The following is a 20,649-nucleotide window of genomic DNA, read 5'->3' as shown; positions in this document are numbered from 1 at the left end:
TCTTTTTGAACATCGAGTTTGAATTCTTAAAATAAATATATAAATGAAACTCAATGAATAACTTTTAGGGGACTTTCAAGCACTTAAACTGAACACATTTAAAGTCTTCTTCCACAAGTTCTAATGTGTTTTAAAAGACACTTTAGCTTTGTTTTAATTTAGTACAGCAAAGATTTAGCTTCTGTTATCAAATTCAGTATAACCCCAGTTTTAGATGAGTGCTTGTGAAGATTTTCATGAACATGTTAAATAATAATCAGGGTACTGAGTAAAACTGTGCTGAAGTACTCCTATGAACATGTTTTGCGGGTAAATTATTTGATTAGATTTATTTTTTCATAGCAGAAAGTCATATATCAGCTTTGGTGATCATAATCTGCTCAATCTTGCATTACTTTTAGAGTAAAATATTTCAAAATTGCCTCAGAAAGAAGGGAGTGATCGCTCATTAAATTATTATTGATTATCTGAGACCTTGTCACAGAGGAAACCAGTCTAGTGAGACATCCATCTCCCCAGCGCTACGTTCCAGTTCATTCTGGGAGACTTCAAAGTGTTACCCCTCCACAAGGGATACAAAGTCTATGAAGCAAGTGCTGGATGAGGCTTGGGGTCTCCCTGCAGGGGGATAAGTCCAGAAAACCTCCAAAATCAGCATCATGATCAGATGCCTGAACTATCTGCCTCAGCAGAGTCCTCTCAGTGCAGAGGAGCAGTAGCTCTTCTGTTAGCCCTTCGAAGGTGACAGGGCTCCACACCTTAACTCCCAAAGGAGGAAGCACATTTTATCCTCTTCTATCAAGGCTATTGTTCTTTTGGTTGTATTTCAAACCACAAGTGAACTGCAAGATCTTCACTCTTTGTTTGTGCCGTCTCACACCGTCAATATCAGCCTCTCCGACTGACTGCCAGTCATTAATCAACTAACTTCAGGCAGAGACCAACGTGAAACTCATGAGGAAGCAGTTCTCTTGGAGGTCAGCTCTTCCAAGCCTCAGACTTGGAGAAACAGATTCTCTTCCCAGCTGCTTCACATAAAGTTATGGACCTCTGTAATGATTGCTGTAGGTTAGGGCTGGGACTTAGCAATGGATCCCCATCATTGGCAAAAATCAGACGCTGAGGTTTCCAAACTAGACACCCTCTCCTCTCCACAACTACGCCTTGAGATCCTATCTCTCGCCCTTGGCGCTTGCTTTGGTTATAAAAGAACCAAATAGCCATAAACGGAGCTCCAGCTCATCATACTCCTTCAGATTTCCCTATAAATTGTGTTTATGGATCTGGTTTTCACCATTCTGCAGATCCAACACAAACAAAACGTTCCTCCAGTTGAGAGCCACAGCTTGGTTGAGTTGACTGTCATCCCAACCACTTCAAACTCAGTTGTGGATCTGCCAAGTGTGTGCTTATGACGCCAACAAGCCCACATAGACTGCAAAAAGCAAAGAAGAGACATTGAGCCTTGCAAACCAGACACCTCCTCTCCAAGGCCACACATTGAGAACCAGTTCATGGATCCACAAAAAGGATCCATGAACTGGGGCCAATCGGATTCCAACTCGTATTGAAAACAATGTTTGTGCTGATAATAAAGAAATACCTCTTGATTTTGTTGTTCAAGGATCAAATAGCATCCCTGGCACACCATTAACATGCAGATGTGTAAAGAAGCACAACAAACCTGAAAAGATCCACATCTTGGAACATGAGAGGGTAGAAGACCCTAACTTTTTCTGATGTTTTAGTTGTTATTCTTATTTATGTTTTGGCCAAAAAAAAAAAAAAAACCTCTGGGGGAATTTAAGATATCAAATATATTTGGTTCAATTTAATCCGCACCTTAACTGTACCTTCAAACTTTAGAAGTATTTGATTTTTGCTTTCCTAACTAGTAACCTCCCTGATAGAGCTGACGCTGACACAGTTTGAGGACACAGGACGTGATGGATATTGGGGCTGCACCCGCAGCTCTGGCATCTCTGTTTTCTCCTATAAAAAGCTTAATTCTTAATTCTTAATTCCAGCCTCTCCCAAAGATTAATTATTCAAATGGATCCTTGTGTGTCATAGTGAAGACTGGGTTTTGTCCGCAAGGACACAGACGTGCCCCCCACCCCCAAGAAGGCGATATAAGTAGATTCATTTCAAGGTGCCTGTTACTCCAAAGACTTTATTAGATTTAGTTAATGAGAGAGCGCGGGGCTGGCTGGCGGTCTGAGCGCAGGTTGGGGAGCTGGAACGTAATTAAACCTCGAGTCTGACGATGCCACTGTTACACACTTTGATATAAAAAAGAATAACTCACTCAGCAACTAATCTCCACCAAAATTAAAACAGTTACATCATTCGTCACACTTGTTTCTCCTGCCTTTTTTCCTCAAAATGAGATGACTCCTTTTTTTCTTTGTTCTTGTTCTGTTCCCACCACCTCAACACCTTCGACTCTCCTTCTCCAAGGGAGGCGTAGCCACACGTTGGTCTGTCTGAGAGCTGGTTAACCTTTCAGAGTTTTATGTCTTCCATATGCCCTGCTGGGGCTTTTATGGCTGGACTGCGTAACACAGGAGAGGCTTTTATGTTTCCAGGCTAGCACGCATACGTTTTCTCGTCCGAGCGATAATGAGTGTTAGTATAGATTTCCTGTGGCTCAAACAGCAGACTTAATTGACCTGAACAGCTCTGAGTGACTTGGCACCTCCCGTCTCAACCTTCCCTCCTCCATCGCCCCCCCATCAGGACCTTTCCTCTGCACAAAGAGGCTTTTGTCCCCAGGCCTGCGCCGCAGCGCTCTAAAGCTTTGTTGACTGTTTCTGTCTGACTGAGCAAATAGCTCTGGCCTCCTTTTGTTTATTGTAATTTTTTGAAGTTTAAACATAGTTTATACAAAGTCCCATTTTTTTTGACATTGTTTGCTGCCTGCGGGGGGGAAATGGAGAAAGAAGAAAGAACACAGGCTTATTATTTGTAGATTTTTCTGACTGTATGTTGCTGTCTGACCTCTTATCTTCTCATTTTTCTCCCTCTCTCTCCATTTCTCTTCCTCCCTCCTCCTCTGGCAGGGATCACATATACACAGTGGACACGGAGACTGCCAACGGTGACGAGATCTTTTTCAGTAAGGTGAGTGAGACGTGGGACTCTCTGAGGATTGGTTGTTCTCGTCGTGCTGTGATTTGACAGCGTAACCCTAATAACGCTCCTCGCTCTGTGTGTCTTGAGTGCACACGTGGTTGTGTGCATGCTTCCCGTCTATGTGCCCGTCAGCACTCTTACACACCTGCTCAGAGACGTGAGCTTGCCATGGTGACCCTGCAAAGACGATTATCCAATCAGTCGGTTAACAAACCGCCTGCGTCATGCGTTGCTCATCAGTGGGACGGTGGAAGTTTAATAGAGCTGTAGCAGATGCTAATAGGAAGGATCTTGGCACGTTTCAAAGCTGAGTGAATTCATCTTTTTTTATGCTTTTTCACAAAAAAAAAAAAAAAAATCATGGATTTTTGCTATCCACAGGGCAGCATGAAGAAAGGTTAGGGTGATTCCTTGGACAGCAATGTCTCTCAGCCAGTCTATGTTCAGTTTCCATGACAACCAAATAGTTCTGCATGGTGTTTAATGATTGTCTCGGCTTCTTACAGGTTAAACTCACATACGCACTACAGCATCAAGATATATGTTTCAGAGTGAATGCATCATTTTGTAGTCAAACTGTTTGCTATCAGATACGTTTCTATGGAGACGATCAAAAACAAAAACACAGCCTCTTACTTCTGGGGCTTAAGGAGCCGCTGCAGACACGTCAACAGCCATCTTTATATTTTGGCTCCAAAGAGCCAGACTTTCTTTTAATATTTTGAAATGGTCTTTATCAGTATTTCTTCAGGATTCAAATGTCAAATTAACATCTTTTTGCGCATTTTTTTTTTTTTTTTTTTTCAGGATTCAAATGTCAAATTAACATCTTTTTGCGCATTGTTTTTTTTTTATTTTTTATTTTTTTACAATTTGGTTGTTTGCTTTCTTGTCAGCAGCATGTCCCAAAGCAGTACTGAAAATAACAGACTTTTGTGGGCATACATCTGTTTTAGCTCCACCAAGTTGATTCCCGATGAGCAATTAGCTGAAAACTTTGCAGACAGTAGATGATGCATATCTCTGGTCCATTATCGGATGCTTTCAAAACAGTCTTTCGGGCTGTTCAAGTGCTCGAGAAACTATCAGCACTGCAATCTAAAGTGCAGAACATGCTAACATAATCAGGTACCGGGCCTGGAATAAAAATCAGCGAAAAAACAAAAAAAAACACCCAATCACTCAAAACTGTGGCAGCTTTTTCGAAGGCCTGCAAAAGTATTGCTTAAGAAAATATCAATAATTCAAGAAAGGCCGGTTTTAAACTTCTGCACAGTACTGTTAATGTTGACCAAAAGGGAACTTCAACCATTTAAAATATTTAAACAGTATCTGATATTTTCACCACACCTTTGCTGCAGTGTCCATTCTCTTCTTCTTTTTACCCTCTCCTCACTGGCATCCATTGGCCTCAACATAACAGATGCAAACAAAGCTCAAAACAAGGGCGTTCTCTTGTACACAACCACCCTCCGTCTCCTCCACTTCAATGTCAAAGCCCGGTGAGTGGGTCTTAATGAGAGCGGGCTGCAGATGAAAGGCTGGTGAGGAGAGGCGAAGACTGATTGATGACCGAGGGTCTTTAATCAGCGGCTGAGCTCCAAACATGCTTCACAACGGCGGCGGGGCACACGGTGGTCTGAACCCGTGGCTGAGCGTTGACCCTCAGGCCACACAACGAATGGTGCATGTGTGTTAGTGTTGGTGCATGATCGCGCATGTGGCTTAGCATTGATTAATCAGCGTGTGGACTATAGGGTGGAATTTGTCCTTGGATAGAAGCGGCTCTGATCTGCGGCCTGCGTTGTGCTTCCACCTCTCTGGCAGAGAAATTAGGTTTTCAGAGCAGTAAACAGATCATCCGTCAGTGCTCAGAATAAAGTTGGTCTCAGAGCAGTTTCCTGATGTGGGGAATCAATGACGGGGAATCTCAGATGATGATTATTGATCCCTGTATGGATGGATATTGAGCTGTCTGCTCGGGCTTTTTTTCCCGCCTAAATGTTTAGTCTGTTTACTCTCAGAAACTCTCCTCTCTGTGTCCTGTTTACATCGATTATTTCTCTTTTTTTTTTTCTCAGAAAATGACCTGGAAGTCCAGACAGGCAGACGTGGACACTTGCCGAATGAAAGGAAAGCATAAGGTAACACATTCATCACAATTTACGAACATGCCACGTTTTACACAAGTTCACATCAGATTTAATAACCGAGTCTCTCTGTTTTGTTTTTCTTCACACACACACACGCACACACACACCCACACACACACAGACATTGACATAAGACCCTGAAGATGCATCCACTTGTTTTTTATGGTTTACATAATTTATAAAGTTCATCAGTGGGAATCTTCATATCTTTCAGTCGTGTAATCTTATGCAAAAGGATTTATTGTTTCATTAAAAACAAGGCCATTAAAGTCAGCTGAAAACATTGCGTCCCCTGATGAAAAGTTAGTGTTTGCTACACATGGATGACATGTACTTTACCAGAAAAGCAAAAAAAAAAAAGGAAGAACAAACTTATTGATCTGTGAGTCAAATGTTGCTATTAGTGTGAAAGTATAAAGACAGAAAAGTCACCGCTCACTTTCTCTCTGTTTTGTTCTTTTATCCTGCTCTCTGCTCCCTGAAGGATGAGTGTCACAATTTCATCAAAGTCCTCCTGCAGCAAAACGGTGACACCCTGTTTGTTTGTGGAACAAACGCCTTCAATCCGTCCTGTCGAACCTACAAGGTAGGGAAGCACGCGACGCTTCGTGTAAGACACATTTGTTCTCAGATATACTGCACCCGCTGGGCCTCATTTATCAAAAGTGCATGCAGCAGAGAAACAGTTGCAGCATAATTTTTAAACAAATGTTGAGATTTGCCACTTTGAATGTGAGCGTAGGGCACACCCAGATAAAACCCACTGCAGGTTGCGCATTGTGAATGTAAGGCTGTGGATTTATGTGTTTATGAGAAAATCTATGTTTTTCACTTCTGGATTTCAGGTGATTTGTTTGTTGTAGTTTACATTTTTTTATTGACTTTTTCTATCAAATTACTTTGAAGTTTAGAAAAGAAGATTGTATGAGTGGTCCATCTGCTCTGCAAATTTGTGTCGGTGTTGTTGCCTAAATGTTGTAGGACATTTAAGAATGAAATATTAAAACCTTTGTGAATAAAATCGGTTGTGTTTCGAATTGGAAACGTTTTTATAGCAGTGATTTGACATCAGAATTTCTCAGGAAGATGTACCTTAAACAATGTTACTGTATAAATCTGAACCTGCTGAGTAATTAATTGCTGACTGTTTGCACAAAACAGATAATGAACAATAAACAGGAGATACTTAAAACATCCTATGTCATTCGTGGGCACATGAGGCAAAGGCTTACTAGAGCAAAGTGATCAGAGGCTATAAAATTGATTTATGGTTTGAAAGTTTATGCCAAACGCTAGTAATGCATTCAAGGTGGAGAATTTCCTGCTTTAGAGACGTGAGCCTCACCAGAACTGTGTGGTTTGGACAGGATGCACATTTTCATACATGGATGTCAGTGGAAAGCAACTCGAAAGGACACTAATGGGGAGATAACCTTGTGCACATCTGCACAATATTGCACTGGATTGTTGGGTGTAAAACTAATGCTCTGCAGTGCGATGAACTAATATTGACCTGTGTTGATGCTGCACAATATATGGGACAGCAATCTTCTTTGCGTTATTTAGTGTCTGCAAACTGACGGTCACAAAGGACAGTTTGGATTACATATTCAGAAGGTTACTATAATTCAGGCCTAATGCATTCAAATCATGATAGTCCATCAAACATTTGGCCAGCTAGATGATGCATCACTTCCTTAAATGCCCAATTTTTATGTAGCTCTTACTGATATATTGAGGAAATCATGAGGATGAAAAAGAGGAAAATGTGACTTAACAATCAGTATTGTCATCACAACATTGAAGAATAATATTTCAGTATCATATTTTACTAATATTGTGCTGCTTTACTCTGAGGACTGTCAGGACTTCATCACGCAATTCCGGCTGATAATTGACAACTTGTACAGCTTTGAAATGTCATTCGCAGTCAATCAGATCCCTAAATATGTAAAAAAAAAAAGAAAAAAATAGCTTATATCACTGAACTCCACACCACTGAAAGCTTCTGAGCCTCCGAAGGGACACACTAGTCTTCAAAGATGGGACAACATGATTTTTGGTATGCCTGCATAGATTAACTCAACTCATTTTGCAAGTTTATATAAAAACATAAAGCCTCAGTAGGTTTTGAGTCCACCTGTATGAAGCTTTGTGTCATGGATTAAAGTAAATGACTTTCATCAGTCAGCAGGTCTTCTTCTGAAGTCTTTGTCTCCAGTTTGATGTGCTTGATTTAGAAACACAGAAACCTATCAACCTGCATTCTGTCACACACAAACACGCACACACACACACCCGTTGTGAAATGGAGGTGATGACACAGTCCTGAAATCCAACTCAGCCATCTCCTGTAAACTTCTTTGGGGTTGTATTCATGCAGGCATGTCTGGAAGGCATTATAATTCCCTCGGGAAAAGTGAAAGCACCACAGAAAGTGATTTATTTTTTAACCTCAGGCCAAAAAAAAAAAAGAAGAGCAGGTGGACAATAAAATTGACTTGAAAAATAAAGTTGTTAATAGAAATAGACATGTGAGACATCTATAGGAAGGCAGATGTACAGCCATAAAAAAAACATATGGGTAGGAGGGATTATCTTTCCTTTTCTGATGAAACCTACATTTTTATGGTGTGCAAAAAAAAAAAAAAAAAACGTTATTTCAATTAGTGTACTCACATAAAAAAAAAAAAAAAAAAAACGTTATTTCAATTAGTGTACTCACATAACCAGTTCAGTCACTGTCTCTATCTATGCTAATAGAAACCAACATCATAGCTGCTCAAATAAACAAGGCACATGGGAAATAAAAGAGAAAATATGTGTTTCCAGGCGAGAATATCCCAGATCGGAAATAAACCCAGTTTCATATCACCAGATAATCCAGGCTGTGGACAACATGCACACCTTTACCTGATGAAATTTCTCACACAGTGTCACATTAGAGCCACAGAATATTTTAGAACTTTATCTTAACTGGAAAAATACTTATTTGGTCCCTTTACGCCGATACCTCTAAATAAAATTCAGTACCAGCAACTTTAGTTGTCAACTAAATATTAGAGTCTCGTGTAAATCCAACTATTCCTAAAAAGCTTCACATATTGGAGGAAATTAGTGAAAAAGCAGAATAACGAACACAACTTTTCAGAAACATATTACAATTTCTGGTTGGAGCATTAAAACAAAACTTTAGGAAAATTGACAATATGAATACTAGAGTGAATCAGGTTACAAGGTTGACATGAAGCCGTGAAGGTAAGGAAAGAAATGTGTGCTCATTTTCAGAAAAAATCTACTTTTGCACTTCAACGCTAAATGGCATCAGAATTTTGAGGATTTTATAAATCCTCAAAATATAACTTGAATTATAAAGGGTACTTAAGCAGACAAAAATGCATGTTAAGTTAAAATTGTGCATTTACTCAAGCACCTCTACTCTTTTGAACAGCTGATCTGACCAAGAGTCTGCAAAGTAATTAAAACACTTAACAAAAGAAACGAAACAAGCTGAGGGCTGCAAGATATCAACAAACATTATATTACCATATAATTGCAGTAAAAAAATATTTGCCACAATACTCCCCATCTTTTCCATCATTACAATGACCTTATGTCTCTTAAACTCTATTAGGTTTGGATGTAAAAGACAGTGAAAGGCCATCCAACAGTCCAAATATGTTGGTATTCAGTGGAATTGCAAGCATTGTGATCTTTTCTGCTGCTCTATTTGAGAAGCTATTGAAGGGCTCCAGCGTTAGTTACATTTTGCTCCATTTATTTTGAAGTATTATATTGCTTCCCAAGTGGCAATGACTGAATTTTTGAGTTTTGCAGTCTGAACAGTGAAAAGAAACGTATGTAGATGGTGGTACTCTAAATTATTTCACGTTAAGCCCCCAAATTTGGCATAAACTCTTTTTACAGACGCTACCTGAAGATTGTTTTCGCATTCAAAGCTGAAGGGACACATGTAAGGTATGAAGGGCTTTTTTGTCCTTACAAATGTTCCTGTTCTCCTTGTCTGAATGCGATGCGACATTGAGATTTTCTCTGTGTAGCCTGTGGGGGAACACTCTGCTGCTTTGGTCCACTAGGTCTGTTTATCAGAAAAGGAAGATGCTTCCACTCTGTTGGCTTTGTGGTTCAGCGTGCTAAGAGTGAGCGTCTTTCAATTCACTGAGTCCTCCTGCAGGGAGAGTGGATTTTATGTCTCTGCATTTATCAGGGTTGGTTAGCTTTTACAGCGCCTCTGGTTATGGTTTCAAGGTTTGTTTTAGCAGTTAGTGCGCCGATATTGCTGCGAGTCTGATGGAGTTGCAGGGGATGTGAGGGGGAGGAGTTATAAAACCTATGGAGAAAGCACACTGCTTGTGACAGAAAAATTAGGACACTTGATTTATTGATTTCAGGGGAGCAATCAGAAAAAAAAAGTATCATTTATGGTTGTGCAATATATCTTTCAGATGAACTTTGTTTAGCTAGATATGTTTGGGTAGTTTAGCGTCTTCAATTTACATTGACTTGCAGAAGTATTCAGTTGAATATTTTTAAGATGGGAACAAAATAATATATGGTTTATATTTATTTGCAAACAAAAATCTGAAATGTTTTGATTCAATTTTGATTGTATTCATTCTCTCTAAGTCAATATTTAGCAGAAATACCTTCCTCTTTTGGATTATGTCTCTGCCAGCCTTGCACATCTAAGGCCTGTTAGTTGGATGGAGAGCATTATGTGAAGATCAGTTTTAAAATTTGGATTTTGATCAGGGTGATCATACAAATAAATACGCTTTTGATAGACTCTTCTACTGTAACTCTGTTGTTGTCGTCCTGTGGGAAGGTGGACATTTCCCCCTGTTTTCATCCTGCTTTGCTCTGTTATGCTCCGTCCGTCTTCTAATCAACTTCTAATCGGCTTCAGAAAAGTGTCCCCAAACAAAATGTTGCCGCCACTATCATGATGTTCTGTGTTCAGATTAAACAGTTTGATTTCATCTGAGCAGAGCGTGCTTTTCGACCAGTTTGCTGCGTCCCTCCCAGGACGTTTTCCAAATTGAAAGCCAGGCTTCCTGTGGTTTTCTTTAAACACTGGTCTTCTTCTTAACACTTTTCCATAAAGCTCCAACTTGCCCAGCACAAAGCTGTAGTGTCAACAAATTCTCTCTCCTGACCCTGAGACCTTGTCAGCCTCTCCAGGTATTATGGATAAATATATGTGCATGCATGATTTTTTCCCCCCTCCACTTCACAATTACACAATTTTGAAATATAGTTTTAATTCTTTTTTTTTTCCCTCTCTCATAGAGAAGTTGTCATTTTTGTCACTGGATAATGATTTTAAAAAGTCTGCCTGTACCCAAGCAGCTTGCAGTGAAACCATTGCAAACATGCAACCTCACAGCACACATTTTTCAAAGCTTCTCCCATGCTGCTCTGCTGGCAGACTCTCAGGGCAGATACCAGGCCTTTGATGGCCTGCTGGGCTTATCCAGGCAGCCTGGTCAAAACTCTCTGCGTGTGTGTGTGTTGTGTGTGCATGTGGTTAAATCCACCTTGGCCACAGTTTGGCTCTCCATCTCACCAGTGTGACAGCACTGAAAAGAGCCTCTGTTTTGGGGCCAGCCTCATCCCACATTAATCAACGACGCTGCGAGGGCAAGCAGGAGGGACTGGGAGGAATAGATGAGGAGACGGGAGGGGAGGAAGAAGGACCGGCGAAGGCACCAACCCAAACTAGCACCATCCCACATTGTTTTCTGCTTCAGTGGCTTTCCCACCTAGTTATTTCTTTATTTTTAACTCCCCATTGTGTTTCTGCTGTGTCTGTTTTAGATTGTGATCAAGGTTTTCTCTTTATTGGCTTTCAATATTGATTTGCCTCATCCACTTTGTGTTCCAGAAAGTATACGTTAAAAGACCTCGACAGCATGATGCAGTTTTTTTGTTCAGGTTCTCTGCAACATTAAACTCTATTCCCCCCTCGCATCTCTTCTTCCCTCTTCTTTCTCTCCTTCTGCAAAGCACTAACACCTCACTCCCTCCGTCGCTCCCATCACTGTACCATCTTTCCGTCTGTTGCCTTCTCCCTCTGTCACTCTCTTGCTGCGCTGCCATAATAAACGCCCCATCCAGCTGGGTTGATATATGAATGGAGTCAGTTTCATCGCCTGTTGCCTGGTGCAGCAGTGGGGGGTCGGTGGGGAGTCTCTGAGACTCCCAGGTGATGGGCCCTGGACTTGATTTTAGTGCACTTGAAATTATTTGTGCACACTCAAGCGTTTGATGTCGTTGAAAAACATACTATTACCTGTTTTTCCCTCTAAAGTCTATCCTATTGCAGAAATACCTTCCTCTTTTGGATTATGTCTCTGCCAGCCTTGCACATCTAAGGCCTGTTAGTTGGACTATAGATAAAGTCTATCTATAGTCTATCTATAAAATGCAGAATTATAAGTAACTTTACATCAAAAAGGACTCATTTACATGCACTATATGTTCAAAAATAACTCTCAAACAGACAAGAGAAGTTAAGATTTTGATGAGTCAGGGTAAAAAAAGATTTTTTTTAACAGCCACAAACACTCTAGCTTCCATTTCTAGTCCAAAATGTGTTAACATACATTTTTCATCCCCCTATTCCTCAGAAACTGGTTACGGGAAAATGGGCCGTGACTATTAATCTCCTGGGGAAGTATGTTCTGTTTTTAGATTGCACCACCTCTCCCAGGGCAGGTGCGAACTGGTGCACTTGACCTTTATGGATGGAGAGCGTTGTTGCAGGTGGAAAAATATGTATACATTTGCCGGGGCTTAACCCAGCTGCAAAGAGTAGGTCAACCATCTATAAATTAATCAGCAAGCGTGGAGTAAGACAGTGGGGACTTTTGGGGTTCTAAGAACCAAGTCATAGTCATGAATTACTGAGGACTTTTATTATTTTGGAAGGCACTGACATATTCCAATGTGAATAAACCCCATGAAATGTGCAGCACATAGTCCATGAAACATTAAGCTTTACTGTTTTCCATTAAATGATAAAGTGCCAGTTCAGAAAAACAACCTGCTGACATAATGACCGCAAACTGTGCAGTTTTTTTAGTCAGACTAGGTGGCATGCACTTCAAACCTGACTTGTAAAACCATGACTTCAGACTCGACTTAAGCTCATGGACTCAAGTCTGATTGGCAATCTTTGTTTAATGTAATCATGGGTGGAAGCAAGCTGGTATGTATACAGACTGGAGCTCAGACAGCTAATGCAGCAGTGTAAGCACATCGTTTTTGTCAAACTGTGCATTCAGTTTAATACCCAAGATGTTTCTGGGCAGTGAGTTTTAATGATTTGTTACCATCTGCTCATATTTTCTGTAGCTTTTTAATATTCATCACTATGATCTTGCTCCAATTTGGACTTATCCTCAAAGAATTGACATGCATCTTGGACTCGCCTCACAAAAGACGCAAAACTCGACTTGAACTTTCTACTCAAAGACTTTAAGAAGCAAGTTAAAGGCTTGAGATGACTTGGACTCACCTCTCAAAGACTTGCCCCAGAAAGACTCAATGCTTGGCTTGAACGTTTGACTTGGACTTGCCCATCAAAGACTTGAGGCTTGGCTTAGAAGGGATTTATGCACATCTGTAGTTAAATGTGGCAACAATATCGACTCTGGCACACTACGTACTGGTGCAGTCAACAAATAATGTAAAAATAAAGTTCACTAAGCTATTCAATTTGAGTCCCATGGTGCTTCAAGTAGCATAAATTTGTTTTGAGTAAGAAATCTCCTGATAACATCTGATGCATCGTCCTTATGGAACCACACAAACGTGGGATCAGAACCTCACTTTTAATTCAGAACCAATTATAACGTTCCTGATGGGCATGCTCCGGCTCCACATTGTGTTTGTCTAATTAATTAGCATAAAGCCTATGGAAAACACAAATGAGTTGTTGTGGTAATTAATTCATCTAAATGCATTGTACCTTAAGCCAAGGTTACTGTACATTCAGCCTGCCAAAATGCACTAGATCCCCAGAGAAGAGTGTTTTGTTAATGCCACATGTGACAAAGCTCTCATTATGCTGAACGGTGTCTCCACAAAGCTGAAACCCGTCTGTCTTCTTCGCAGCCAGTAGGGTTGACAGCATAATAATGTTTGTCTTCTTAATGGCGGGAAAATGCCACAATTCTCTCAACCAGTTCAAATATTGAATTTCCCTCTGCTTAAAAAAAAGTTGTGGTGGGAGTGTGGCAGGTTTATCCTTTTCTGCCTGCCATATTTCAAAACACTGAATATTGCTTTTGACAGGGCTAACGCCATGTGAGGGAGCGTTAGGGTGTTGCTTCCCCACACATGCCAACTCAACAGGAGATTGGAGCCGTATGCGTATCTGCGGCAGTGGGGCTGGGAGTGTCTTCCTTTGCTTGGACGGCAGGAACAGATTAGTGACAGCCGGCCAGGCCCAGCGGACAGAGGTCACTGCATCAGTGGAATCATCTGAGAAGATGGAAGGCGTGTGGAGTGATATGTTAGACGGAGGGGGTGCTTATGTTGCGTAGACGACAGAAAATGCCGACGTTGCACTCAGATTCAGCAGCTACACCTGACCTTCAGCTACTCATGTCTGCTCCGATCGGTCTAATCCATAATTGCAGCCTTTCCTGTCTTATAACAATTTGCATCTGTGTTGCATTGCTATATTATCCTGCTTTGATTGCTGCAGAAACAGAAGGAATGAGAGTCTGTGCAATGCCCTGCATGCCGCTGGTGCTTCTGTGTTTATTGTAAAAGGTCACTTATAATTTTCTCTGCCAAATCAGCCTCAACAATTTCTTTGGCAAGCTTTTCCACCGTTGCGCTGGGGTTTGTGTGTGTGTGAGTGTGTGACCTTTTTAGTGGGCAGATGATAACCGTTTCCTCCGAGACAGGAATAGAAGACAAAATGACCTGCTTCGAGACCAGAAAGGGCGGCGTAAGCAGTTTTCAGCCCTAGTGAGCTGTGGCGTTTCCCCCCCCCCAAGACTTTGTCAAGAGACGGTGGAGAAAGTGAAGAAAGTGTTGAGAACAAGATAGAAAGAAGGATACAGGCAGAGAGATGACTATGAAATGTAAACTCTGCAAGTGAAATGTTCTCTGATCTGTGAGTTTGCACGCCTCTGGTCATTAGCCAGAGTAAGAGAGCATCCTGAGACATGCTGGGCAGCACAAGCTATCCCATGGTGGGATGATGGTGACCTTTCATCCATGTCTGATTATGTGCCATGCTCTGCCAATTTCACTGGAACGAAACTGGAAAAACTTGTCTTAATTCCATTTTCAACAGATCGTCGGCTAGAATGAAAGCGCTAATTTTCAGTGCCTTGAAAATGACATAAAACAGATTTGGAATTGGCAACATAACAGGATTAATTTAACAAACAACTAATACAGATACTAAATAACATATTTTACTTATTTAAAGGATGCCATCTAAATATCTGCCCATACCAATATTTTCCATAACATCCATTTAGCCACTCCCTTCCACCTATTTGAGATCAGCTTTCAAGGGACAAAAGGTTTAGAAAGGAAACCCGAACCTCCCTCTCGGGTTCTCTGGGTCATTCTGGTGGATCCCCAGGCATCCCTAGTCCAGACTGGACACTCTCACTAGTGAAAGATTTATTACTCATAGAGTAAAAAGCTTTTATTTTTTTCATTTGCAAGGGATATAGCTAAGAAGTAAATAAAACACAAAATTCAGTGTCTCGGGTAATTAGAGTATCACATTAGACCAACAAAAAACACGGATGTTTTAAGCACAAATGGCATTCTTCTGAAAAAATATTTACATTTATATGCACTCAATGAGTGGCTGGACCTGCTCTCATTACCTGTTGCTGGTGCATCTTTTCCCTACCATATTTCTTCCTTCCACTCAACTTTCTGTCAATGTGCCAATATGAATTCCAGCTTCTTCAGCAATGACCTTTTGTGGCTTACCCTCCTTGTGAAGGATGTTGGTGGCTGTTTTAGACATCCGTCAAGACCACAGCCTTCCCCCAGATTGTGCAGCCTATTGACCCAGAGAGAGAGAGAGAGAGAGACCGGTTAAAGGCTAAGGGAACCTTTAAGTTAATTAGCTGATGAGTTTCCATTAATGATGTTTTTCTGAGACACTGAATTTTGGATTTTCACTGCCTGTAAGCCAGAATCATCAAAATTACAAAAGCTTAGAATATGTCACTTTATGTATAATGATTCTATATATTTATAGTTTGCCATGTTATTTTTAATGGCAATATTCTGGCCACATTGCCAAAGAAAACTGTAGTTTGTGCGAATCACTTCTGGAAGGACTCTCTTGAAAACAGCCTACTGTTCACCCTCCTCATGTAGATCCACTTGACCAATAGCTGCATCATTGTTGGTTGTACATCTGGGTTAATCTGGGTCTGACTCAGATGTAATGTTGTATAAAGTGTAAACATTAAGTTGTCGGGGGGAGGGTCGTGGCTTCCAGCAGTGGCTTATTTGTATAAAGTGAGAGTCCTAAAGCAACAAAACGGGCATAATCTCATTATCTGAGAATTATTATTATTATTTTTTTACTAAAAAAAGTAATGAAGATGTTTTGGATAGCCTTTCCTAATTTATTCAAGGAAGCAGAATTGGTCTCCTTTTATATTCAAAAATCTTTAACAAGTTCTTCCCAAACAAGATGTATCAGCACAAGACCATGGGAATGCAGCCTAAACAGTCACCATCACACAATCTACTACTAAAACCTCTCACAACCTCTGCTAGAGGCTGCCTGCTCACAACATTTTTTCTTCACACAATTTTTTTTTTACAGCTTCGCAGCAAAACAAAAAAAAAATGCTTAGACCTGGGATGAAGATCTAGCTTGAGGGTAGCTAAAACTCTTTTTCAACATCAGCACAGTTGGAGAATGAAAAAAAAAAATCCATTCACCATTATTGTGAGACATCTTTGCAGAAAATGTCTCTGTTTTTCTCGCTTGGTGACAGCTTCCCAGATACACCCACATGTGCGGCTTTGACAAACCTCAGCAGGGCACCAGGATGGCATCCAGAGGTTATTTAGTTAAATGAGCTCACTGCTGGGTTGGATAATACATTTTTTTCTTCATCAAGTCACCCTCCCTATGATAACATGTTTTCTTTTTACCGTCGTCTTTGAGAACATTTTCTAAGATCATTACCTCCAACTGGCTGTCAAGACCTTTTGATTCCCAGAAAGTGCAGCTGGTCTTATTGATGCCACACAGTTCTGATTTGCTCCTGACCTTTCTGATGTTTCTTGTCCTGCAGATGGACTCCTTGGAGGCTCTAGGAGAAGAGATCAGCGGGATGGCGCGCTGTCCATATGATGCCAAGCATGCCAATGTTGCACTCTTTGCTGGTAAGACTCAATTTCTCTGTGCAAGTCAATCAACCAGACACTTCAACAACAAATCCTGTTGACATTAAAAAAACAAGCTGTTCAATAATGCAGTTCACCAGAGATTTAACAAAATGTTTCTCATCAATGGTTGGAGTCAGCAAGTTGCTGTATGGATGTGACTGTTTGTGAAGTAACTAAGCTTTTACCAAAGGGCCTGGATATGAAGGGATGTGCTATTAGCTTGACACCCAATTTGTCTAAGACAATTTTAAGTAATAAAGGAAGTTGTTCTTGAATTAGCTGTTTATGGTGAGAAAGTTGAGCAATAAAGACTTCGGGTGTGTCTAAAGTTTTCGGGTGTGTCACCCTTTGAAGCACTCCGTCTTCGTTGATCCTTAATTGACCGCGAAGACTGGAAGTGAGTGGATAGTCTATGCTTCAGATTTAGTCCTTTACTTTGATGTACGTCCTGTAACCTAGGTGAAGGTGCTAAACACAAGCTGTCAAATAAATCTTTTTATTTTTTTTATTTTATTACTTAATACGTTTCATAGTCAAATGCAACCTTTAAAGGTTGCAGTCCCTGAATTTGGACACACCCTGCTAATGAAAAAGAGCACTTGGTTAAAATCAAGCTTTGAAGAAGCATCCACAACTTTCAAATAGTTTTCCTGGCTGCCCTATAGGGTACTCGGTATAAAACAAGAATATAAATGATTTTTTTTAGCACTGTGGGGGTTCAGGGACTAGCTAGGTACTTGTGAGTCCGCACTGCTAGTGAAAATTTTACAGCATCATCTTGTCACGTGAAGTTCTAGATGTAGTTACTTAAGCCATTTTGAGTCAAATTAGAAAGTTGAGAGTATTTGAGTGATGGATTTTTTCCCGTTGTATTTAATATTGTTATCATACGCTGCGGTTTTAAGGAAACTTTCTGACAACATCTCGTAAAGCAAAGTTAGCGTGTGTAACATGCATCAGAGGAAAAACGCCAAACATTCCTCTGTTTTTCCTCCAAGCCTGAAATTTGTTTCCTATTAGGGTCTTTGGAAATGCATCAGTAGTACTATGGTAACTGAAATAATAATTTGCCTCTGACTTTTCTGTTATTCCTTTTGTTTCTTGTTTAGTTTCTTTCAATATGAATGTGATTTATGAAAGGAGGAAACCAGAATGAGTCAACCCTCTTTGTTGGTGGAATGTGACCCACATGCTGCAAAAGACATCCAACCCTCGTTCATATTTATTATGATCCGATTTATGACACTATTGATGATCTGTCCCTTCTGGTTTCGCACACATGGTAGATGCCAAGCCGGAGCAGTTAATGTGTAGCAGAGCTACTTGGGAAAGAGCTGGAAGCTCTGAGTAATCATAAGGGTTCCTCTCTCTGCTATCCTTTCAATTATGTCGTTTGAGTTTCCACTGTGGTAAGGACCAAGCCAGGCTGAGGTCATTCTGGTGGCGCATTGTGTTTGGGCAGTCGTGTGTGTTTGCGTGTCCATGAAAGTGTGTGACTGTGGCTTAAACAAGGGAGTGTGGGGATTCTGTATTTTATTCGTAGATGTGCAACATGTTTAAGTTTTGTTTGTTGTTTTGTTGAGGAATTCCTTCAGTTTGTGTGACTCGTCCATTTTCCAGGTCTCAGGCCTCTGAAATATGTTGGTGTATCCAACCGCAGAGGGCAGGAATCTCTTTGTTACTGAATGCTTTTTTATTTCCTCTCTTCTTTATGGCTCTCTGTGTCTTGCTCTCTTTATTCTTCTCCATCTTTCCTCCTCATTGCACTTTCTACCTCTGCATTCCCTGTCCAGACGGCAAGCTGTACTCAGCCACCGTAACAGACTTCCTAGCGATCGATGCGGTCATCTATCGTAGTCTTGGCGACAGCCCGACTCTTCGCACTGTCAAACACGACTCCAAGTGGCTGAAAGGTGAGTTGAGGACATGGGAACTCACTTGTTGCTGGCAAAAAAAAAAAAAATGTTTTCAAAGATGCATCACCATGTGTTGAAACTGCAGAATTGGCATAAGCAGGTTTCATATATCAGTATATCCCATTGATATGATTGGGATGATTTCTTTTATTTTTACGTTAAAAAATATGTGGCTGTCTTTTATATATATTTTTTTCTTCATTATCTAACATTCATTTAAACAGGTAAGCTGATTGAGAACAAAATTCTCATTTTCAACAATAACCTGTGTTGAGTATTCGTATGCATGCCATGAAACTGCTGTATCTTTGCTCAGGTTTATCGTATCATCAGAACCTTGTTCCTGCAGGTCTGACACTAGATCAGTGCAGAACCACTTATGCAGATACTCCTCATTCTGCTTGAAGTTGATCCATTTTGCCATCCTGCTCCGACTGAAATTGTTCTGCCCCCAGGGTGAAACAAGCACCAGTCCAGTCTGTCAAAACCCAAAAGGGAGGCAGTCTTTTCTCACATGCAAATTGTTTTGCTCGCATAAAGGATAATAGCGTGAGGCTCTCAAGACCGACGATCGCTGCTTCTCCGCATAATACGACAGATATTCTGTTTGCTGTGAAATATGGTGTCAGAACTATTCTGTCGTGGCAAAACATCACTTTGACTTCTTTTCTTTTCCTCTTTTGCTCCCCTGCAGAACCGTACTTTGTCCAGGCAGTCAATTACGGAGACTTCATCTATTTCTTCTTTCGGGAAATTGCAATGGAGTACAACACAATGGGAAAGGTAAGCACAAGCCCAGTTCTTCTGCTATTGTTTGAACTCTAATCAGAGGTGACTTCCTATTTACTGGGAGAATGAGGAAGCGCCTGGGGAGGCCAACAGGATATGGGTGTATCACGTATTGGGAAGGAGGCTTTCAGGAGTTGCTAAGTGGCAAGAACATATTTTAGAAACAACGAACAGGATACAGAACTTAAAATAGAACCAGAAAAAACAAAATCTATCGATGTCTGGAAGATCTATTTTGGAGGCTAAATATATCCCTCCTATTGCACGTCCGCATCTGTTCTGCAGTGCTCCTGTTTGACCTCTTGTCTCAATGTTTCCCATGAGAAATTCCTCCCAAGCGCCGCAGAGTAAAAACTTGGAGGGGGAACAGGAAAAGGCTGGTGAAGGAGAAGAAACAGCAGCAGCAGATTTTTCTCGGGGTATTACACCAGCGGGACGAGAAATTTCTTCTCTAATCATCTCATTTCAGTTTTGGATCAAGCAATGAGAGAGTTTAACGAAGCAGCAGGTAGAAGTGAAGACGAGCATGTACTTTGCTGAATAAATTAAAGGGAATATAAGAGAGAACGGTATGAGAGCAGATCTGAGGCGATGCAAAACACAGAAGTAATGGATTCAGTGCCAGAAACGACAGCCATGTGTTATATAGAGCATGAATACAGATCGAGCCTCTCAATCTGCTGGGTGTTTTGAAAGCAGCGTCAGTGTAATTATGCAAGTGGTGGGAGATCTGATGGAGCAGAGAGCAATTTAACATTCAGTGGATGATATCTCCCCATTATTTCCCAACAGAATGGCCTTCTCTGACAATGTAAAGAATCGCTTGTGCAACGTGGCACAACTGATAAATGTGCTGTGGAGGAATAAAAGAAAAATAAAACAAAAGGAAATATCTTTCTCAACATCGATATTGGCTTGGGGTGAACAAATTAGGATGTAAATCTGGAATAATGCAACCTTCACCTTGATACTCTCACCTGTTCAGCATTTTCTGTTGCCACACACTGAAGCAGCCCTGGGTGAGGCTCGCTGCACGGCCAAATCTCTCATTCATATATCTGTATGTGGGTCAATGTGAGAACGGAGGGTTCTGGTGTTTGCATAGCCGTGAGTGTGTGTGTGTGTGTGTGTGTGTGTGCGCGTTTAAGGATCTGGTTTAAATGCATGTTTGCACCCGTTCACACTGTCAATTTCGGACCATGGTTGGAGTTATAGCTGTTAACTATAGTGTGACAACA

General features: G+C 40.8%; 1 protein-coding gene across 1 annotated transcript in view; it reads left to right on the top strand.

Annotated features, from left to right (window-relative positions):
* Positions 1-20,649, top strand: part of LOC103141820 (semaphorin-6A-like) — a 116,923-nt gene that overhangs the window by 70,777 nt on the left and 25,497 nt on the right. Inside the window, exons 4-9 of the mRNA XM_016674038.1 lie at positions 3,063-3,123; positions 5,217-5,279; positions 5,773-5,874; positions 16,613-16,703; positions 18,500-18,619; positions 19,317-19,405. Of these exons, the coding sequence (XP_016529524.1) occupies positions 3,063-3,123; positions 5,217-5,279; positions 5,773-5,874; positions 16,613-16,703; positions 18,500-18,619; positions 19,317-19,405 (526 nt within the window). The remainder of the gene's footprint in view (positions 1-3,062; positions 3,124-5,216; positions 5,280-5,772; positions 5,875-16,612; positions 16,704-18,499; positions 18,620-19,316; positions 19,406-20,649) is intronic.

This window comes from Poecilia formosa, unplaced genomic scaffold (genome assembly GCF_000485575.1).
Source record: "Poecilia formosa unplaced genomic scaffold, Poecilia_formosa-5.1.2 Scaffold89, whole genome shotgun sequence".
Classification (NCBI taxonomy): Eukaryota; Metazoa; Chordata; class Actinopteri; order Cyprinodontiformes; family Poeciliidae; genus Poecilia; species Poecilia formosa.
The sequence above is the reverse complement of the archived record's forward strand: the minus strand, read 5'-3'. Positions and strand labels throughout refer to the sequence as shown.